The 15,825-nt window shown below is 52.9% G+C and overlaps 1 protein-coding gene across 1 annotated transcript; it reads right to left on the bottom strand.

Annotated features, from left to right (window-relative positions):
- Window positions 1-10,278, bottom strand: Prrt4 (proline rich transmembrane protein 4). Its single transcript, XM_057777011.1, has 5 exons — window positions 9,949-10,278; window positions 8,015-8,737; window positions 7,804-7,908; window positions 7,351-7,476; window positions 1-2,332 (listed from the first exon to the last, which is right to left on the bottom strand). Exons 2-5 carry the CDS (start codon window positions 8,664-8,666, stop codon window positions 501-503), a joined length of 2,715 nt encoding a protein of 904 aa, XP_057632994.1. The 5' UTR covers window positions 8,667-8,737; window positions 9,949-10,278; the 3' UTR covers window positions 1-500.
- Window positions 10,279-15,825: the final 5,547 nt, after the last annotated feature.

The following is a 15,825-nucleotide window of genomic DNA, read 5'->3' as shown; positions in this document are numbered from 1 at the left end:
ATATTTTATTGATACATCGACTCTGAAAATGCCCATTTCCCACCCAGCTGCTGTAAGTTCTCTTGGATGAGCTACAGGGGATGGTTCCATGAAGGAGATGGCACAAGTGGGTACGGAGCCCAGACAAGGCCCTCGGTCTTCTGAGGATAGCTGTCTCACTCAGCACCGGGGTAGGAGTGGGGTTGGTCAGGAGTGGAGCACCTTGGAGCTTTATTGCTGGTGAAGGCCAAGGAAAGTGAGACCCTGCCAGCCTAAAATGGCAGCTGGGGGCATCAGCACCCACGGCTCCAGAGAAGTTGGCACTGATTCCCAATCCACAGAAACTGGTTGCTGACTCACCCACCCAGGGGCCCCTGGATGAGGAGGAATCAAAAAGAGGTATCTGAACCAGGCAGAATTGGGGAATGATTACAGTGTGCAGGTCTTGGGCAGATTAGAAGCCAAAAATGAAAGAAAGAAAAAGCGGGGGCAAACGGGTTGGCTGTGAGATAGCCGCCTTTTCACAGGTCTATGGTGTCGCTACCCACGCTCAGCTCATCAATCTGTCTGCAGGCATCCAGGAATTGCTCATGCAGCAATGCCTCTTCAGCCTGCAACTCAGAAGAAAGTTCAGGGGAGTCACGGGAGGGTGGGGACAGGGCCTGGTAAGATCCTGAGGCTGGGAGGCTGGGGCTGCTTCCCGACGGCCGCGGGGGACTGAGAACGCAGACTAGCGGACAGCGCGGAGGCCTGTCGGGGCTGGAACACAGAAGCATGGAGGAGCTGTCCCGTGAGAGTCCACACAGAGAGCCAGATGAGGCGCTGCTGCCTGCGGGCCAGGCCCCAGGAGAAGGGAGCTCAGGAGGCGCTGGGGATCCAGGGACCTTCTCCGACCTCTCACCAGGTCCGGCTCCTGTCTTGTTCCCCAGTGAGACGGTGCGGTAGAGGCCGAGTCCAGGTAGGGCTTCCCCAAAGGCAATGCCCTGAAAGAGGCCAGGAGCCAACAGCGCCTCACTGCAGAGGGCTTCCTCGATACTGCGCCGCAGGTTGATCGGTGAGGGAGGGCGGAAGTCCACCGTGCAATCGCTGCTAGGGGAGGAGGCTAGTGACTGCGTTGCGTTGGCCCCGGCACCTTCGAAGCCCCGGCACCCGCCACCCTGGAGTAGGAGGTCGGGGCCGGGACCCGGGCCCGCTAGGGCACACAGCTGCAGCAACTCTGCGTCCCCACGCGCGATCGCGCTACCCAGGGGCTCCTTGTCCCGGGCCCCAGGGACCCAACCTCCTGGCAGCAGCGGAGCAGCGTGTCCTGGCGACAATCGGAAGAGTTTGGCCCAGCAGCGCCTTGGCACACGCGGGTTGCAGAGCGTGGGGTAGAGGCCCAGCAGTGCCAAGGGGAGCGCGACACCCACCTCGCCCAGATGCAGCCCTAGCTGGAAGGCCCACCAGGGCCAGGGCCCCTGCAAACCGGCTTGGGTGCCATAGCCCAGGGCGTGAAGCACCTCGTAGCCCTGCAAGGCTCCACTCAGCAGCCCAAAGGTACCGGCCACCGGGGCTGTGCGCGCCGCGCGCCTCCAGGACTCCCGCGGGGCGAAGGGGCTGCGCACTTGCGGGACAGGCGTAGCGCCTTTGAAGCCAGACCCTCCCAGGGGTGCTCCGGGTCGCCGCCGCCGGCCGCCCCAGCAAGAGAGGGCCAACAGAAGCGCCGACAGGAAGGCAGCGAGGAAAGCGTGCAGCCCGCGGGAGGCGAGCCGCAGCGGCCGCAGTGGCCGGTGCACGGCGCTTCCCAGGGTGGCAGCGGCCGCCAGCCCCAGCCCCAGTAGCAGCAGCGCAGCCAAACCGGTCGGGCACCGCGACGTGCGCGGCCGGGCCAGCAGCAGGCAAGCCAGCCCCAGGCCTGCGGCTAGGCAGGGCTGTGGAAGGTCCTGCAGCAGCAGCCAGGCGAGGGTCGGCAGCCGGTCGCGGTGCCCGTAAGCGTCGTAGAAGAGAGGGAAGGCCCGAGTGGTTCCGGCCGAAAGCAGCAGCAGATCCAGCAATGCCAGGCAGGGGGTGCCGGGAGGGCAACGCCAGGGCAAAAGGGCCAGAGCCAACAGAGCTAGCAGGGCCACCAGGCCGAAGAGCGCTCCTGCCCCATATACATGGGCTTCCCAGGCTAGGCCCCAGCGAGCCTTGGCCTCTGCCCAGTCGGCCTCCAGGGTCAAGAAGAAAAGAGGAAGAGCAGAGGCAGGAGGCTGCCCCAAGTCATCGGGCAAGTCTGGCTCACTACAAGAATCTGGCTCACATTCAGGCTGTTCTGAAGGGTTCCCGGAACTAGCAGGAAAGAGTTCATATGGACCAGAAGTGGAGACAGTGGGGTCTGTGGACAGAAGACATTTGGCTGAAGCCGTTAGCAGCCTGCCTCCCCCTCCCTACCCCACTCCCGCCCCAACACACACGCTGCCAGCCCTCAGCTAGAAATCTGAGTACATCTTTAAGGAGCCTGTTTTTCATCTCTCCCCTTCCCCTCCCTGAACCCCACCCTCCAGGCTGAAGCTTTCTGCGATCACTCTCCTCCCATCTATCAACTGCTCACCCTCCCATTGCTTCTTGATTTTACTGGGCTGGGGGCGGGGTTTTCTTAAGAAAACCTTAAGAAGTTACCGAAGTTTGAACTGTGTGGCTGCCCCTCCAGAACAATCCCCACACAAGAAAAGGAGTTTTCGTTTCCTTCGCACACATATGAATCTCCACGCTTAAGTGATTGGTGGCATGTGGGAAACACTGAGTCGTTTTCATTCACTAATAGAATCCTCTATTTACCAAAGGAAGAAACTGAAGTTCTGCAAAAGGACTTTCCCAAGGTCCCAAACAGTCATAGTTCCAGAACCCAGATCTGAGCATCACCCTGCATCCCTTCCCACAATAGACTCTTCCACAGTACCAATAGGCTGCTCTTCCCCCAACACACACACACACACACCTGACTCCTAACCACGTCTAAGACTAGAACAGTCCTTCACCTGTCCCTATTCAATACTCTTTTGTCCCTGTTCACTGAACATGCATGTATGCACATAAAGAACGGGAAGAAGATTCCCCTGCCCTAGTATTCTAAGGAGAACATAATTTCTTACTAAGTGTTCTTCCCACAGACTACACCCCAGTGCTTAGCCAGTGAAGAGCAGTAACCTCCCTCCCACCCTGACTTATCCACAAGACTTTTTTGTTGTTTGTTTTGTTATTTTTATGAGATAGGGTCTCACTTTGTAGACCAGATTGCCCTCTTAACTCACAACAATCATTGTGCCGCATCTTACTGGGTGCTGGGGCTATAGCATAAACTACTAAGCCAGGCTCATGTTAAATACTCTCTCCTATGATCCCCATGCTCTACCACGGAACCACATTCATACCCTCTAGTGTAAGGCTCTTGCAATGAATGTCTCTTTACCCTACTCCTATTTTATACAAGATGATATTGGATGAACTCCTCTGGGTCTCAGAGGGTGGCCTTGAGCTCCCCAAAAGGAACAATTAGGGAGATCATAGTGGGGTCACATGCTATCTAAATAAGTGAGCCCCTTGAGCATGCTGGGGTCTGCTAACTCAGGCTCTAGCCCCTTCATCTCCCACCTCCCTTGGGTAAGAGAAGTCGGTGAAGAGTGGAAAGGATTGAGATTCTTGGTTCTGCTCTCCTGCAGCAAAAGGAGCTTAAAAAAAAAAAGTCAGACTCAGAGATCATTCCATGGCCAATCAGAAAGGGAGGTGATAAAAGTTGATCTCTTCCTGCACCTCAAAGTTTCAACAGGCAGCTGCAGGCAAGAGCAGAGGAAGAAAAGGTAGCAGTGAAGGACAGGGGCAGCGAGGTGGGGATGGGGGGGGTGGGAGGGAACAGGTGTGTGCTGAAGGGTAGGGGCTTCTGGTAGTTACACTCTACCCCCAGCCGTGCCCAGGCTGGATGATAGAGGGAAACCAGGAACACCCACCCCAGACTCTTATCCCTCATGCTGGGAATTGCAAAACTAAACCAAAGAAAAATGAGTGAAGTCCCAGGCACCTCAAGAGAGAGAAGGAAAGAAGAATTGACAGCTAGGAAAGGCATGGAGGTAGCAACCAGCAAATTAAACCCTCCCTGCCAGCTACAAGCGGCAGCAGGCACTCTGGTCCCCATTCCATTCCACGCCTCAGATGGGAACTGGGGACGACTGCCTTTTACACAGAACAGCCGTGAAGGCAAATGAGATGTGTAAGGGAAAACTTTATCAATACAAAATTCTGGCCAGTGTCATGAACTAGTTAGTGTTCACCTCTGACCAATCATCAGTTTATGTTTGCGTGCGATCAGTTCTGACCTCAAATTAGTTCTTTTCTCAAGATCTATTTTATTTGTAATTACGTGTGTTGGGGATTTTTACAGCTGAATATACATGCCCACAGAAGTCAGAAGAGGGTGTTACATGCCCTGGAGTTATGGATCATTGTGAGCTATCCAGTGTGGGTGCTGGGAACCAACCTGGGTCCTTTACAAAAGCAGTATGTATTTATAAGTGCTGAGTTGTGTCTCCAACCCCGCGGATTAGTTCTTGGTTTAACAACTTAAGGTTTTGATCTATGTGGAAAGCCCTAGCACATCCTAAATGTGCTTAGAAAGACAGAAGTCCAGGGAGTTAATGTCAGTCTACTATCTCAGTTTGAGTTGCTTGAAGGACACTGGGTTGAGGACCTAAACTCTCCCCAACATCCACTCAGTTGGGAACAGGTAGCTAGCTGGTCAGAGGAGGCCTCAGTCTTGTGTCGGTACATCAAACTAATACACCCCTCTCCTCATTTTCTGGCCCCTTCCCATGCCCTGATCCAGCCAGCTGCTACTAAATTACTGGATTACTTTGGTTTCATTTGGCCCTTCCCTGCCCAGGAGCCCATAGTCGGCTCCAGCCTGGCACCCTCAGCCTCTCCCCTGCTTACCACACAGACACGTGCTCCCACAGACCACATCCACTTCTCACTTATGGGCCACACAAACCCCATGTCTCACCCGTGTCCTCAAACACGATGGTCAATAGGACAAATGTTAACGTTTATAAAATGCAGCACAGAAAATGAGCAAAGTACAAGGAACATCTTAAGTAACAAAGACAGACTTCTGGGTTTGGAACAGCGTTCCTGCGGACCAGAGTTTGCCCAGAGAGCCCACTAGACCAAGTGTGGATGGAGGCAGGTAGGAGATCGCCTAGCTTCTGCCTGTGAAGAGTCCACTTGACCTCATCTCTTTTCTCTCCGAGTGTATCTCTCTATGAAACAAAAAGCCTTGAGCTTTCCCTAAAACTCAGTGATCCTATATTCCCTGCATTCCCAGGAGATAGATCCTGAGCAGGCCACCCCTTCAGGGGAGGTTCCACCCTGTCCTTGTGGCCCCTTGACCTCAGGGGTGAGAGAAAAGCAAAGATGGGATGTCAACATGAGTAATCGGTGAGATGGGGCTGGCCGAGGTGGGGGATGGGAGAGGATAAGCTAGGTCCTGGAAAAGCCAGGTCTGATTATCCACCAGGCACCAAGATCAAAGGGCCGAGGAATCAACTCTGGAGGCTGGAAGCTGCAGCCCATTTGAGGGTTTGGCTGTGTCTTTCTCCCTACCCTCAACCCCGGCATTGTGGAGACTGATACTCTTAGCAGTGACTCTGGAAATATCTCATAAGTAGATGTCCCAGGGGTTAGTCCAGGCTGCTTGTATGGTCAGGGAGCAGAGGGAGAGAGAGCAGGGAGGACTTATCAATGGGCCTGAAATCCTTGGATACAGTAGAACCCATAATTGTCAATGTGTAGGTGGGTTGAATATAAGCTATGGTCCAAGAAAAGGGGGCCCAGTGCAAAGCAGCCCTCTGTCTATGTGGCACAAAGTAAATGTCACTTCAGTTAGAAAGATCCTTGAGTGCTTGGTATGGTAGGACACACCTCAAATACCAGTACTTATGAGGTAGAGGCAGGAGGATCAGGGGTTCAAAGCAAGCCTCAGCTACAAAGCCAGTTTGAGGCCAGCCTGGGATACATGAGGTCCTATCTTAAAACACACAAAAAATGAAGATAAGCTCTCTCTCTCTCTCCTCTCTCTCTCTCTCTCTCTCTCTCTCTCTCTCTCTCTCTCTCTCTCTCTCTCTCTCTCCCCTCTCTCTCTCTGAGCAAGGATTGACCCAGGCTTCTGGGTTTATGTAAGAGAAGCAGCAAGAAGAGCCTGGGTTCCTGCAGCCACCAGGAGGCGGAGGTAGGGAGATGGGGGTTGTGAGGCCGGACTGCCTCTGATACTGTCCAGACTCATTAAACCCGCCTGGCCAGCACTGTCACCCGGGCTGACAGAATGCCAGCCAGCATCTACCCCCCGAGGCACAGAACTGCCCCCCACCCACAGCAGATCCTGCCACCACTGCACACTAGCTCCACAGGGCAGTGGCCATTCCTTCTACACCTCAGAGGGACCACTGTGACGATGGCTGAAGAAAGCCATAAAATAGAGTGCATGGTCAGGAAGCCAGGGCATCCATGACGGAGCACAGTACAGGGTGGCTTAGATGCTTCACAGACACCGGAAGTCTTCAGTAGAGCAGAGGTGGGCTAGGAGTCCCTCCTCGTGGTGCCCATGGCCTCATTTATCAGAGCCTCTCTGCCCTGGGAACTCTGTTAATTCCACCATCAGGTGGGGTCAAGGCCGGGGTATCTGAAAGGCTGAGTCTGAGTGTGTATTTGGGGTGCAGTGCAAGTTAAGAAGCTACTGTTTAATAAGTTTCTACTTGGTATCCAGCTAGGATTTACACAGTCTCGAGACATCAGGGGGAAAACAAAACATGTACCATTATCAGACAAGTGAGAAGACTTGGGCTCAAAGAGGGCAAATGCCTCCTCCACATCCCCCTGTCTAGGCACATGTTCTGAAAGGCTCCCTGACTGCAGGTGGCATCTGTCTGCTCACGGTCTCCTCTTTAACGTCTTCTCTGTGAAGGGTTCAGCTCTGCCCAGGTCTGACAGCACGTCATGGCAGATCAAACAGCAGAGGAGAAAACCCCAAGGCTGGGTGGGATGGTGGTAGGAAGGAAGATCAGGCACCCAGCGTGGAGGCTGGGATGAGTGGAAATGCTGTGGAAATCATGAAGTAACTCTTGCATTAGCAGCCCTGGCTTCTCTTCCTGTCCTGCTCTGCCTATGGGAGTAATCGTCTCAGAGAACCTCACCTAACACCGTGTGGCACCTTCCCAACCAATCCTTGTTAGATCATTAAGGTATAATTTCTCATAGTGATGGTGAAGTGAACTGTGGTATGGCTATGAGGACAATGACATAGAAAGGTCCCGGAACACTGAGTGTGTGACATGTAGCATGTCTATTTCAAATGGCCTGTGTGCTTACCATGTTGCGCTGGTGTTGTCTTGATGGAGGCAGAGCTTGGGGAAGCCTCTGAATCTGGCAGGCTTGAGTTTGAGAACTCTCTTTCCAGAAGAGGAGGGGGTAGGGACCGAGTGGTACCAAAGAGTCCTGTAACAGGAACATACATGGCTCAAGTGTTATCCTAACAGCTGGCAGTGGCTTTGGGGGCTCTGGAGAAAGTTCTATTCTCCTTCAGAGCTTGTCCCAAGAAAATCACTGCCCCAGGGACTGTAGCCACATGCACAACATGAATTAAACTACAGACACCTAATCAGAGTCAATATAGCAAAGATTGCTTCTCCAGGGAGCATTAGCCCTTGACCTAGAGTAGTGGTTCTCAGCCTATGGGTCTCGACCCCTTCCCAGGGGTCACCTAAGTTCATTGGAAAACACATATATTTACATTACAATTCATAACACTAGCAAAATTCTCACCTGGAGAATCTGACACTTGAGAAGCAGAGCTTGGGTGTGCTGTTGAGCCTGGGAAATTGTGGCCTGAGAAATTCCGGAGTGGAGACAGAGTAGTACCAAAGAACCCTGCAAAAAGAGTCCGGACTGAAGCTGTTTCCTGACTACTATTGGACAGCGGATATTATCAACTGAAGCCCAATAAGGATTCGCCTCACATGGGGTGGCTACTTACCAAAGGGTCCCAGGCGCCCAGCAATCTCAGCCAGGCTGGCCCGCAGGCTGGGCAGTAGGGGCAGTGACCGATGACCGAGAGTGGGGGCTGCACCTGCTCTCAGTGCCACACCAAACTTCAGTTCGAGCTCACTCTGATGAGGCCTGGGAGGACTGGTTGGAGGTGCTGTAGCTGTCAGAGCAGTGGCCCAGGTCACAGTGCCCAGCCTAGGCTGAGAGGGAGCAGTGGGCCGCTTGGTGGGCCCTGACAGGGGGGATGTGGACTCAGGAGGCAGGGAGGAGGCCCAGGGTGTGGAGCTGCCATCAGCAGAACCCCACTCGGGGAGGTAGTTCCCAGGAGAGCCCACCAGCAGTTCCCAAAGGGGATCAGTCCTCAAGTCTCCTTCCACCTCTCCCTCAGACTCCTGGCCTAGCCCAGGAGAAAGAGGGTGGGTCTCTGTGACCGGGCTTCCCCAGACAGCAGCAGGTCCCCGAAGATGGAATTTGAAGTTCAGTCCCAGGTTGAGAGACAGCATGGAGGCCTCACTCTGAGGTGGTGGGGTCAGAGTGGTGAGAGGGCCACCGTGCGCAGAGGAAGCAGGCTGGGGACCCACAGGAACAGCAAGCAGGACCCAGCAGAACAATCCCAGCTCCAGGCAGCAGTGGCCTGCCATGGCTCCACCTGGCGCAGCAGACCTGGTGGGCAGGAGGCTCACTTCTTGAACACTTTGTGAGCTCAAGGGTCCTAGAGGGAGGAGAAGTCCTGTAAGCAGGAGCCTCTATCACCCTCTTCCTTTCCCAGATCAGACACCCTAGGCAGAGGTTCTAATCACAGAGAAGAAGGAACAAGAGGCAAAAGGTTCTGCTGGAGAGGAGCAACTCTTTTGCCAGCCCTTTCCACTACCTACAGGCTCCAGTACAAATAAATCTCTTCTCTGCACCCTCCGCCTCTACATGCACCCAGCCTTCCCACTGAAGTCTGACTATAGGCAGTAGCCTCATCCTTAACCGGAGCCTAGAGAATCAACTTGGCCTCCCAGATGCAGATCCTCTCTTCCTCCCCCCATCTCCCCCCCCCCCGCGCGCCCAGCACCCTGCTTCCTTCCTCCCTCAAACATCTACAGAGACCCACTGTGTGCCAACCACTGTTCCAGTAATACGGCGGCAAAAAAAAAGCAAACCCTCCCTGTTGAGTCCCCCATCTCCAGTCCCAGCGAGAGAAAGCACTGGTGCACAAGGCCCTCAGGAAGGGTAGAACACAAGCCAGAGTGATCTGAGCTGGAAGGCTACCCAGGCTATGCCAGGGAAGCAGGGTGACTAGGTGGCCTTGATCTCCGGAGCCTTTTCCCTCTTTCTGGGGGCTTGGCCTGCTGTTACCCTCCGCCTGACCCTAGGAGTATTTGAGGGAGGAACCAGTTAACCCCTTCTGGCTCCCTGGGAGAGGATGTCAGGCAGGCAAGCTGGGCAAGGGGCAGCTGCGGAAGGCTACTGCCCCCTCCCCAGAACACATCTGGTGGAGGAAGGGAGGGTGAACCTGGGACACATGTGCACCCAATACCCTTACATCACACACACAGCCGCACCTAGCACCCGTGACACACTCACCCACACACCCTTCACACACTCTTGCGCGCGCGCGCGCGCACACACACACACACACACACACACACACACACGCTCCACCCTGCTGAGCCCCTTTCCCTCCAACATGGGTTCTCTCTCTCTCTCTCTCTCTCTCTCTCTCTCTCTCTCTCTCTCTCTCTCTCCTCTCCCTCCCTCTTCCTCTGCTGTCAGAAGCACAAACAATCCTAACACACTGTACTGACACACCACACACCATCATCTCCATCATTCCCCACGCCCCTTACACACCCACCCCTTGCAGGCACACATGCACACGCGCTTGCGCACACACCACACACACACACCCCGCCCCCCCAGTCCGGACTAACGGACCTGCTCCTCTCGCTCCGGCGGGTCCTGGGTCCTCGGGGCCAACTCCCGGGAGAAGGGGCGTTCTGTCTCAGCGGGCCCCAGCTGGGCAAAGCTCTGCAAGTCTCGCCCTATCTCCGCTGCGTCCAGTGCGGGGATTCAAGCCCAGAGCCTCTGACTGCCGGGCGATCGCAGCCGACCCGAAGCTCAGGGACTGTCCCCGGCTGGTCTAGGACCACAGCGGTTCTCAGCTCAGCAGGCGGTGGGCTGCCGGGCTCCGCTCGTGCTCCGCACTCCGCTCCCTCCCCGCGGCGCCGCCTCCTGGCTGTGAGCCCGGCTTCCCGGCCCAACACCCGCGCCGGGGCCCCGCGACAGCCGGGCTCTCACGGCCCTCCCCGCCGCCTCCCGCGCCCGCCCTCTTCTCCCTCCTCCCAGCTCGCCTGCGGTCCGCCGCCCGCCGCCCGAGGTCCGCCCCTACCCCGGTCGGCAGGCGGGCGCGCACAGCAGCGCTGAGCCACCGCCGCCTTGCTGCCCCGGCCCCACGCGCACTCATTCACCCAGCGCTGCCAATCAGCGGCGGGAGAACCGGCGCCTGGTTCTCAGCCTGGCGCTGGCAACCAGACGCTCCGAGGGCCGCCCAGCGCACACACCCACATGCTCGCCATTCCCGGGAAACACCCTCCGGTGAGGGTTCTGGGCGAGCATGCGCGCGCGCGCGAGCACACACACACACAGACACACCACATGCACACGCACATACATATATACATGCACACGTGTGCATGCACACATGCAACGGTGGCCTTGCAATAAAATCCTAGGCAATAAAATCCACTCAGCTAAGCCTTAAAATGCATAAAAACACCGCATCACAACACTATGTTCCCATTTTAGAGACAGAAAAGAAAGTCCTCAGAATTTACCAAATTTCCCAAGATTGCTCAGCTCTGTGCTCGTCTTCTCTACCAACTGGTGGTTTGCAAACATTATACAACCACCCAGGAGGGCCTCCTACGCTTGGTAGACCAACTGCCAAATGTCAATTCAATTCATAACATCTCTCTCTCTCTCTCTCTCTCTCTCTCTCTCTCTCTCTCTCTCTCTCTCCTCTTCAAAATACTCAGCTTCAGAAACGACTGTGAGAAAGAATAGTGAGACAAGTGCGAGGTGGATCACAACTTGTCTCTGGTAAGAGGAGAGGAGACCACCCAGCCTCACATGAATGCAGGAGAAGCCAGGCGGAGGCTAGCTCAGCGTGGGGACCAACACTGAGCTGTCACTAAGCCAGAAAAAGCTGTAGCACTGACTAAATGATTGCGGCTTGTTTATTTGTTTGGAGTCTCTAAATCCCTTCATGTTTTCCTTCTACCAGAAGTGTTGGAAGACTGAGCACCTGCCTGGGATCCTAGCCTTTATGGCAGGCGCAGAAGATTATAGTTTGAGGATATCCTCAGTTACATGGGATATTCAGGCCAACCCGGACTACACGCATTATCCAAAGTTTCTGTTCTGCAGACATCAGTCCTACTGTGTGCCAGGCACCACGGAGAATGTTAAGTCTTTTCCCTCATCAGGGATCACAAGCCACGGAGGGAAAAAAGTATTGTGGGGTCGCAGTCCTGAGTGTGACCCCAAACTTCCTTTCCATTTGCCCCTCACTCTGCTTTAGAAGGTAGACTGGCAGAGGTGTTTAAGGAATTACCTAGGCAGCAAGGAGAAATTGCATGGACATTAAGTAATCCTAGTTTCTCAAGAGGGTGAAAGAAGGAGGAACACAAGCTCAAGACCAAATCAGACAACACACAATGAGACAGACAGACAGACATGATAACAAATTCCTGTAATTCTGTCACTTGGGAGACAGAAAGACTGAACGTTTGATATTAACCAGATCCACAGGTTGAGAATCTCTCAAAAACTAAACCAACCAACTAACCAGACAGACAGACAAAACCACAAAAGAATTCCCCATCCTGCAGGGTATGATGATAAAGGCCTGTCACCCTGCCCTTTAGGAGGTGAGGGTGAAAGGACCCAAGTTCCAGGCCAGCCTTGGTTGGCTACATAGGGATTTTGAGGCCAGCCAAAGGAACATGAGAACCAGTCTCAATAAAAACAGACAGAATCATCTAGTCCTGCCCTGGAAAGCAGAGAGCTAGCATAGTTATTTGGCTGGGGGTGATGGGGTGAGGGGGTGATGGGGTGAGGGGGTGGTGGGGTGTGGAGGGGTGGGGTGAGGAGGAGGGGGTGGAGTGAGGAGGGGGTGGGGTGAGGAGGAGGTGGGGTGAGGAGGTTGTGGGATGAGGAGGGGGTGAGGTGAGGAGGGGGGTAATGGGGTGATGGGGTGAGGAGGGGGTGAGGTGAGGAGGTGGTGGGGTAAGGAGGAGGTGGGGTGAAGAGGGTGGTGAGGTGAGAAGAGGGTGGGGTGAGGAGATGGTGAGGTGAGGAGGTGGTGGGGTGAGGAGGGTAGTGGGGTGAGGAGATGGTGGGGTGAGAGGTGGTGGGGTGAGGAGGGTGGTGGGGTGAGAGGTGGTGGGGTGAGGAGGTGGTAGGGTGAGGAGGGTAGTGGGGTGAGGGGTGGTGGGGTGAGAGGTGGTGGAATGAGGGCGGTGAGGGGAGGTGGGGGAGGGGGGAGGGGTGGTGGGGTGAGGAGGGTGGTGGGGTGAGGGGTGGTGGGGTGAGAGGTGGTGGAATGAGGGGGGTGAGGGGAGGAGGGGGAGGGGTGAGGAGGGTGGTGGGGTCGGGTGGGCAATGTGTCACACTTCAGAAAAGCATCTGAGACTCCAAACACATCATTGGCTCTCACAGTCAGCCAATGATGGAGTCTGGGATTTATTCTGAGTCCCCAAACAAAACACTAGGAAAGACATGCCGCGTGCATAGGTGTCCCTACATCCCTACGGGAAGGCAGTACTCTGTTCCCCGCTGCCCCGTCCACTAAGGGCTGCCTAGAGGTGCAGTACTAAGATTCTGCCTCTATTTTCTTCATATGCGTAATAATAGTTGTCCCACTGGAGACATTTTCTTTAAATTTCCCTCGCAGAAAGCCTCATTCCTTGCTAATCATGTTCACTTAAAGGCTTCTAAGTGAAAAGGCAGAAATAAACATATCCCAGTACATTCAAATTGCAATCCTCCATGACCAAGTAGGGTTGGTCCCAAGAATTATATTTTTTACAAAGATATTGAAAAGGGAGGGTAGGACTCTTGGTTAAAATGGTGACCGAATTCATTCCTCTAATTTCATTCCCTCCCAAAACCATACTAAAACTTTAATAAGAAGACTTTAGGATGGAAAGAGCAAGAAAGGAGACAAAAGCAGCAGGACTCTTGAGGCAGGACAGCAGGCAGTCATGCATTACTGACTTAGCTGTCCTGAGCAAAAAGCTGTCTCTAACTGGCAGAAAGGAAACTGAGAGTCGGGTTGATTTACATCACATTCTTCTGTGAAGGCGCAGAAACTGGCAATCCAAAACCCTCAGGAACTGTGGGAGCCTGGACTGAAGGAAAGACCAGTCGACCCCCAATTAGATCCCTGGGTCTCTTCCCTAACTCTGAATCACCAAGAAACAGTCCATCCTTCCCAGTAGGGCCTGTGGGGTTTTCCTCTGACAAGATGCACTGGACTGGCAGAGCCCTGGGCATCCTAGGAATTTAGACACCATACCGAAGAGAAAAGGATTTAGTGCCCAGGTGTCACTGGAATGCTGAATGCAGAGATCCTGAGCCTTCTCATACAAGCAGATCCCTTTCTCTCTTCAGGCTGGAGACTGGAAAACTCTACTCTGGAGCATTCCACAAGCCAAGAAGAAACTCAATGAAACTGACCTAAGAGTTCTTCAAAGATTCAAAGCCAGCCCAGCTGGATCACCATACAGTACCAAACTCAACCTGCAAGCTCAGAGGGCTTTTGTTTTCTTTTGTATTTTAGAGACAGGGTCTCTCTATGTAGCCCTGGCTGTCCTGGAACTTGCTCTGCAGACCAGGCTAACCTCAAACTCACAGAGATCCACCTGCCTCTGCCTCTTAAGTGCTGGCGTTAAAGGTGTGCACCACCACACCCAACTGAGCTCAGAGTTTTCACCCCACCTTCCAATTTTAGGCATGTTCAAAGGACTTCAGAGAGCAAAGCAGGTAGGCGAACACAGATTTTCACCTCCCCTCCAGTCATATCCCCAGCTCTGTAACAGACCGTCTGCTTCAGCCTCCTGCCACCCAGTCCCTTCTCCATTGGATCACCCAGATCTTCCCCTCCAAACTTTGTCTCCCTATATATTCCTAGCTCCAGCAGGCATTCCCTGAGAAGCTGCAGGCAACTTCAGCCAGGGAAGCAGCTAGGCTACCTATAGATCTTCACCTCTGTCTGTACTCAAATATGATGCCCGAGTCTCATCCCCAGCTCTGTGGGATACCACCTTCTATGTCCTTCCTCGCTGTCCCCAATCCCAGGGGACTGAGCAGATCCTGGTGGAACACCCTGATTTCCTCCCTCCTAGAGACCTTCTTAGCACCTCCCCTCCTAGAGACCTCAGCACCTCCCCCCTAGAGACCTCAGCACCTTCCCTCCTAACCCATCCCCAATCCTAAGTGTCCACTCCCAATACCTAGGAACACATTTTACCTGGGATCCCAGTGATAATCCCAGAAGAATTTCCTACCAGACAACACACAGCCACCACACTCTAAGAACTAACAGAAATCAAGGAACAAAAACAAACAAACAAAAAAACTCATCCAACAAAGACAAAGCCAGGTATGCGCACCTACAGTTACAATCTTTCCAAACTCAGATGCCTAGATACCAATGTAAAAACACAATCAACGACAGGCCAAAATCTCCACTAGAGCCTTGAGTATTGAAACATAACAGAAGCATAAGAAGTAGACCTTAAAATAGCCTTTATGAATACGATAAAGGTCCTTGAAGAGGAAATTAATAAATCCCTTAAAGAAATCTATGAAACATACACAAACAGTGGAAGGAAATGAATAAAACAGTTCAAGATCTGAAAGTGGAAGTAGAATCAATAAAGAAAACCCAAATCAAGGAAAATCTGGCAATGAAAACTTTAGGAACTCAAATGGGAATCTCAGAGACAAGCGTCACCAATAGAATATAAGAAATGAAAGAAAGACTCTCAGGCATTGAAGACACGATAGAAGAAATGGATACTTCAAAAAAAATTTTTAAATCTTAAAAAAAAAATCCTGGCGCAAATCATTCAGGAAATCTGGGACACTATGAAAAGATCAAATCTAAGAATACTAGAAATAAAGGAAGGAGAAGAAACCCAGATCAAAGACCCAGAAAATATTTTCAACAAACTCATAGAAGAAAACTTCCCTAAACTGAAGGAGGAAATGAGTATATCAAGGTACAACAGCAGACAGTACACCAAATACACTGGACCAGAAAAGAAGGTCACATCGGCATAGAGTAATGAAAATACTAACTATGCAGAACAAAGAAAGAATATTAAAAGTTGCAAGGGGAAAAGATCAAGTAACATGTGAAGACAGTCCTGTTAGAATAACACCTTACTTCTCAGTGGAGAGTCTAAAAGCCAGAAGGGCCTGGACTGATGCTCTACAGACTCTAAGAGACCATAGATGCCAGTCCAGACTACTATACCCAGCAAAACTATCAATTACAATAGATGGGGGAAAACAAGACATTCCAAGACAAAACCAAATTTAAGCAATATCTGTCTACAAATTTAGCCCTACAAAAGGTACCAGAAGGAAAACTCCAACCTAAAGAGTTAACCACAGCTAAGAAAATGAGGGGAATAAATAGTCCCAGACCAGTAAATCAAAAGAAGTAGCACACACACACACACACACACACACACACACACCACAACCACCACGACAGCAATTATAACAAAATACAAAATAACA

This window comes from Chionomys nivalis, chromosome 1 (genome assembly GCF_950005125.1).
Source record: "Chionomys nivalis chromosome 1, mChiNiv1.1, whole genome shotgun sequence".
NCBI classification, from domain to species: domain Eukaryota; kingdom Metazoa; phylum Chordata; class Mammalia; order Rodentia; family Cricetidae; genus Chionomys; species Chionomys nivalis.
Note: the sequence above shows the minus strand (reverse complement) of the source record. Positions and strands in the feature narration are given on the sequence as shown.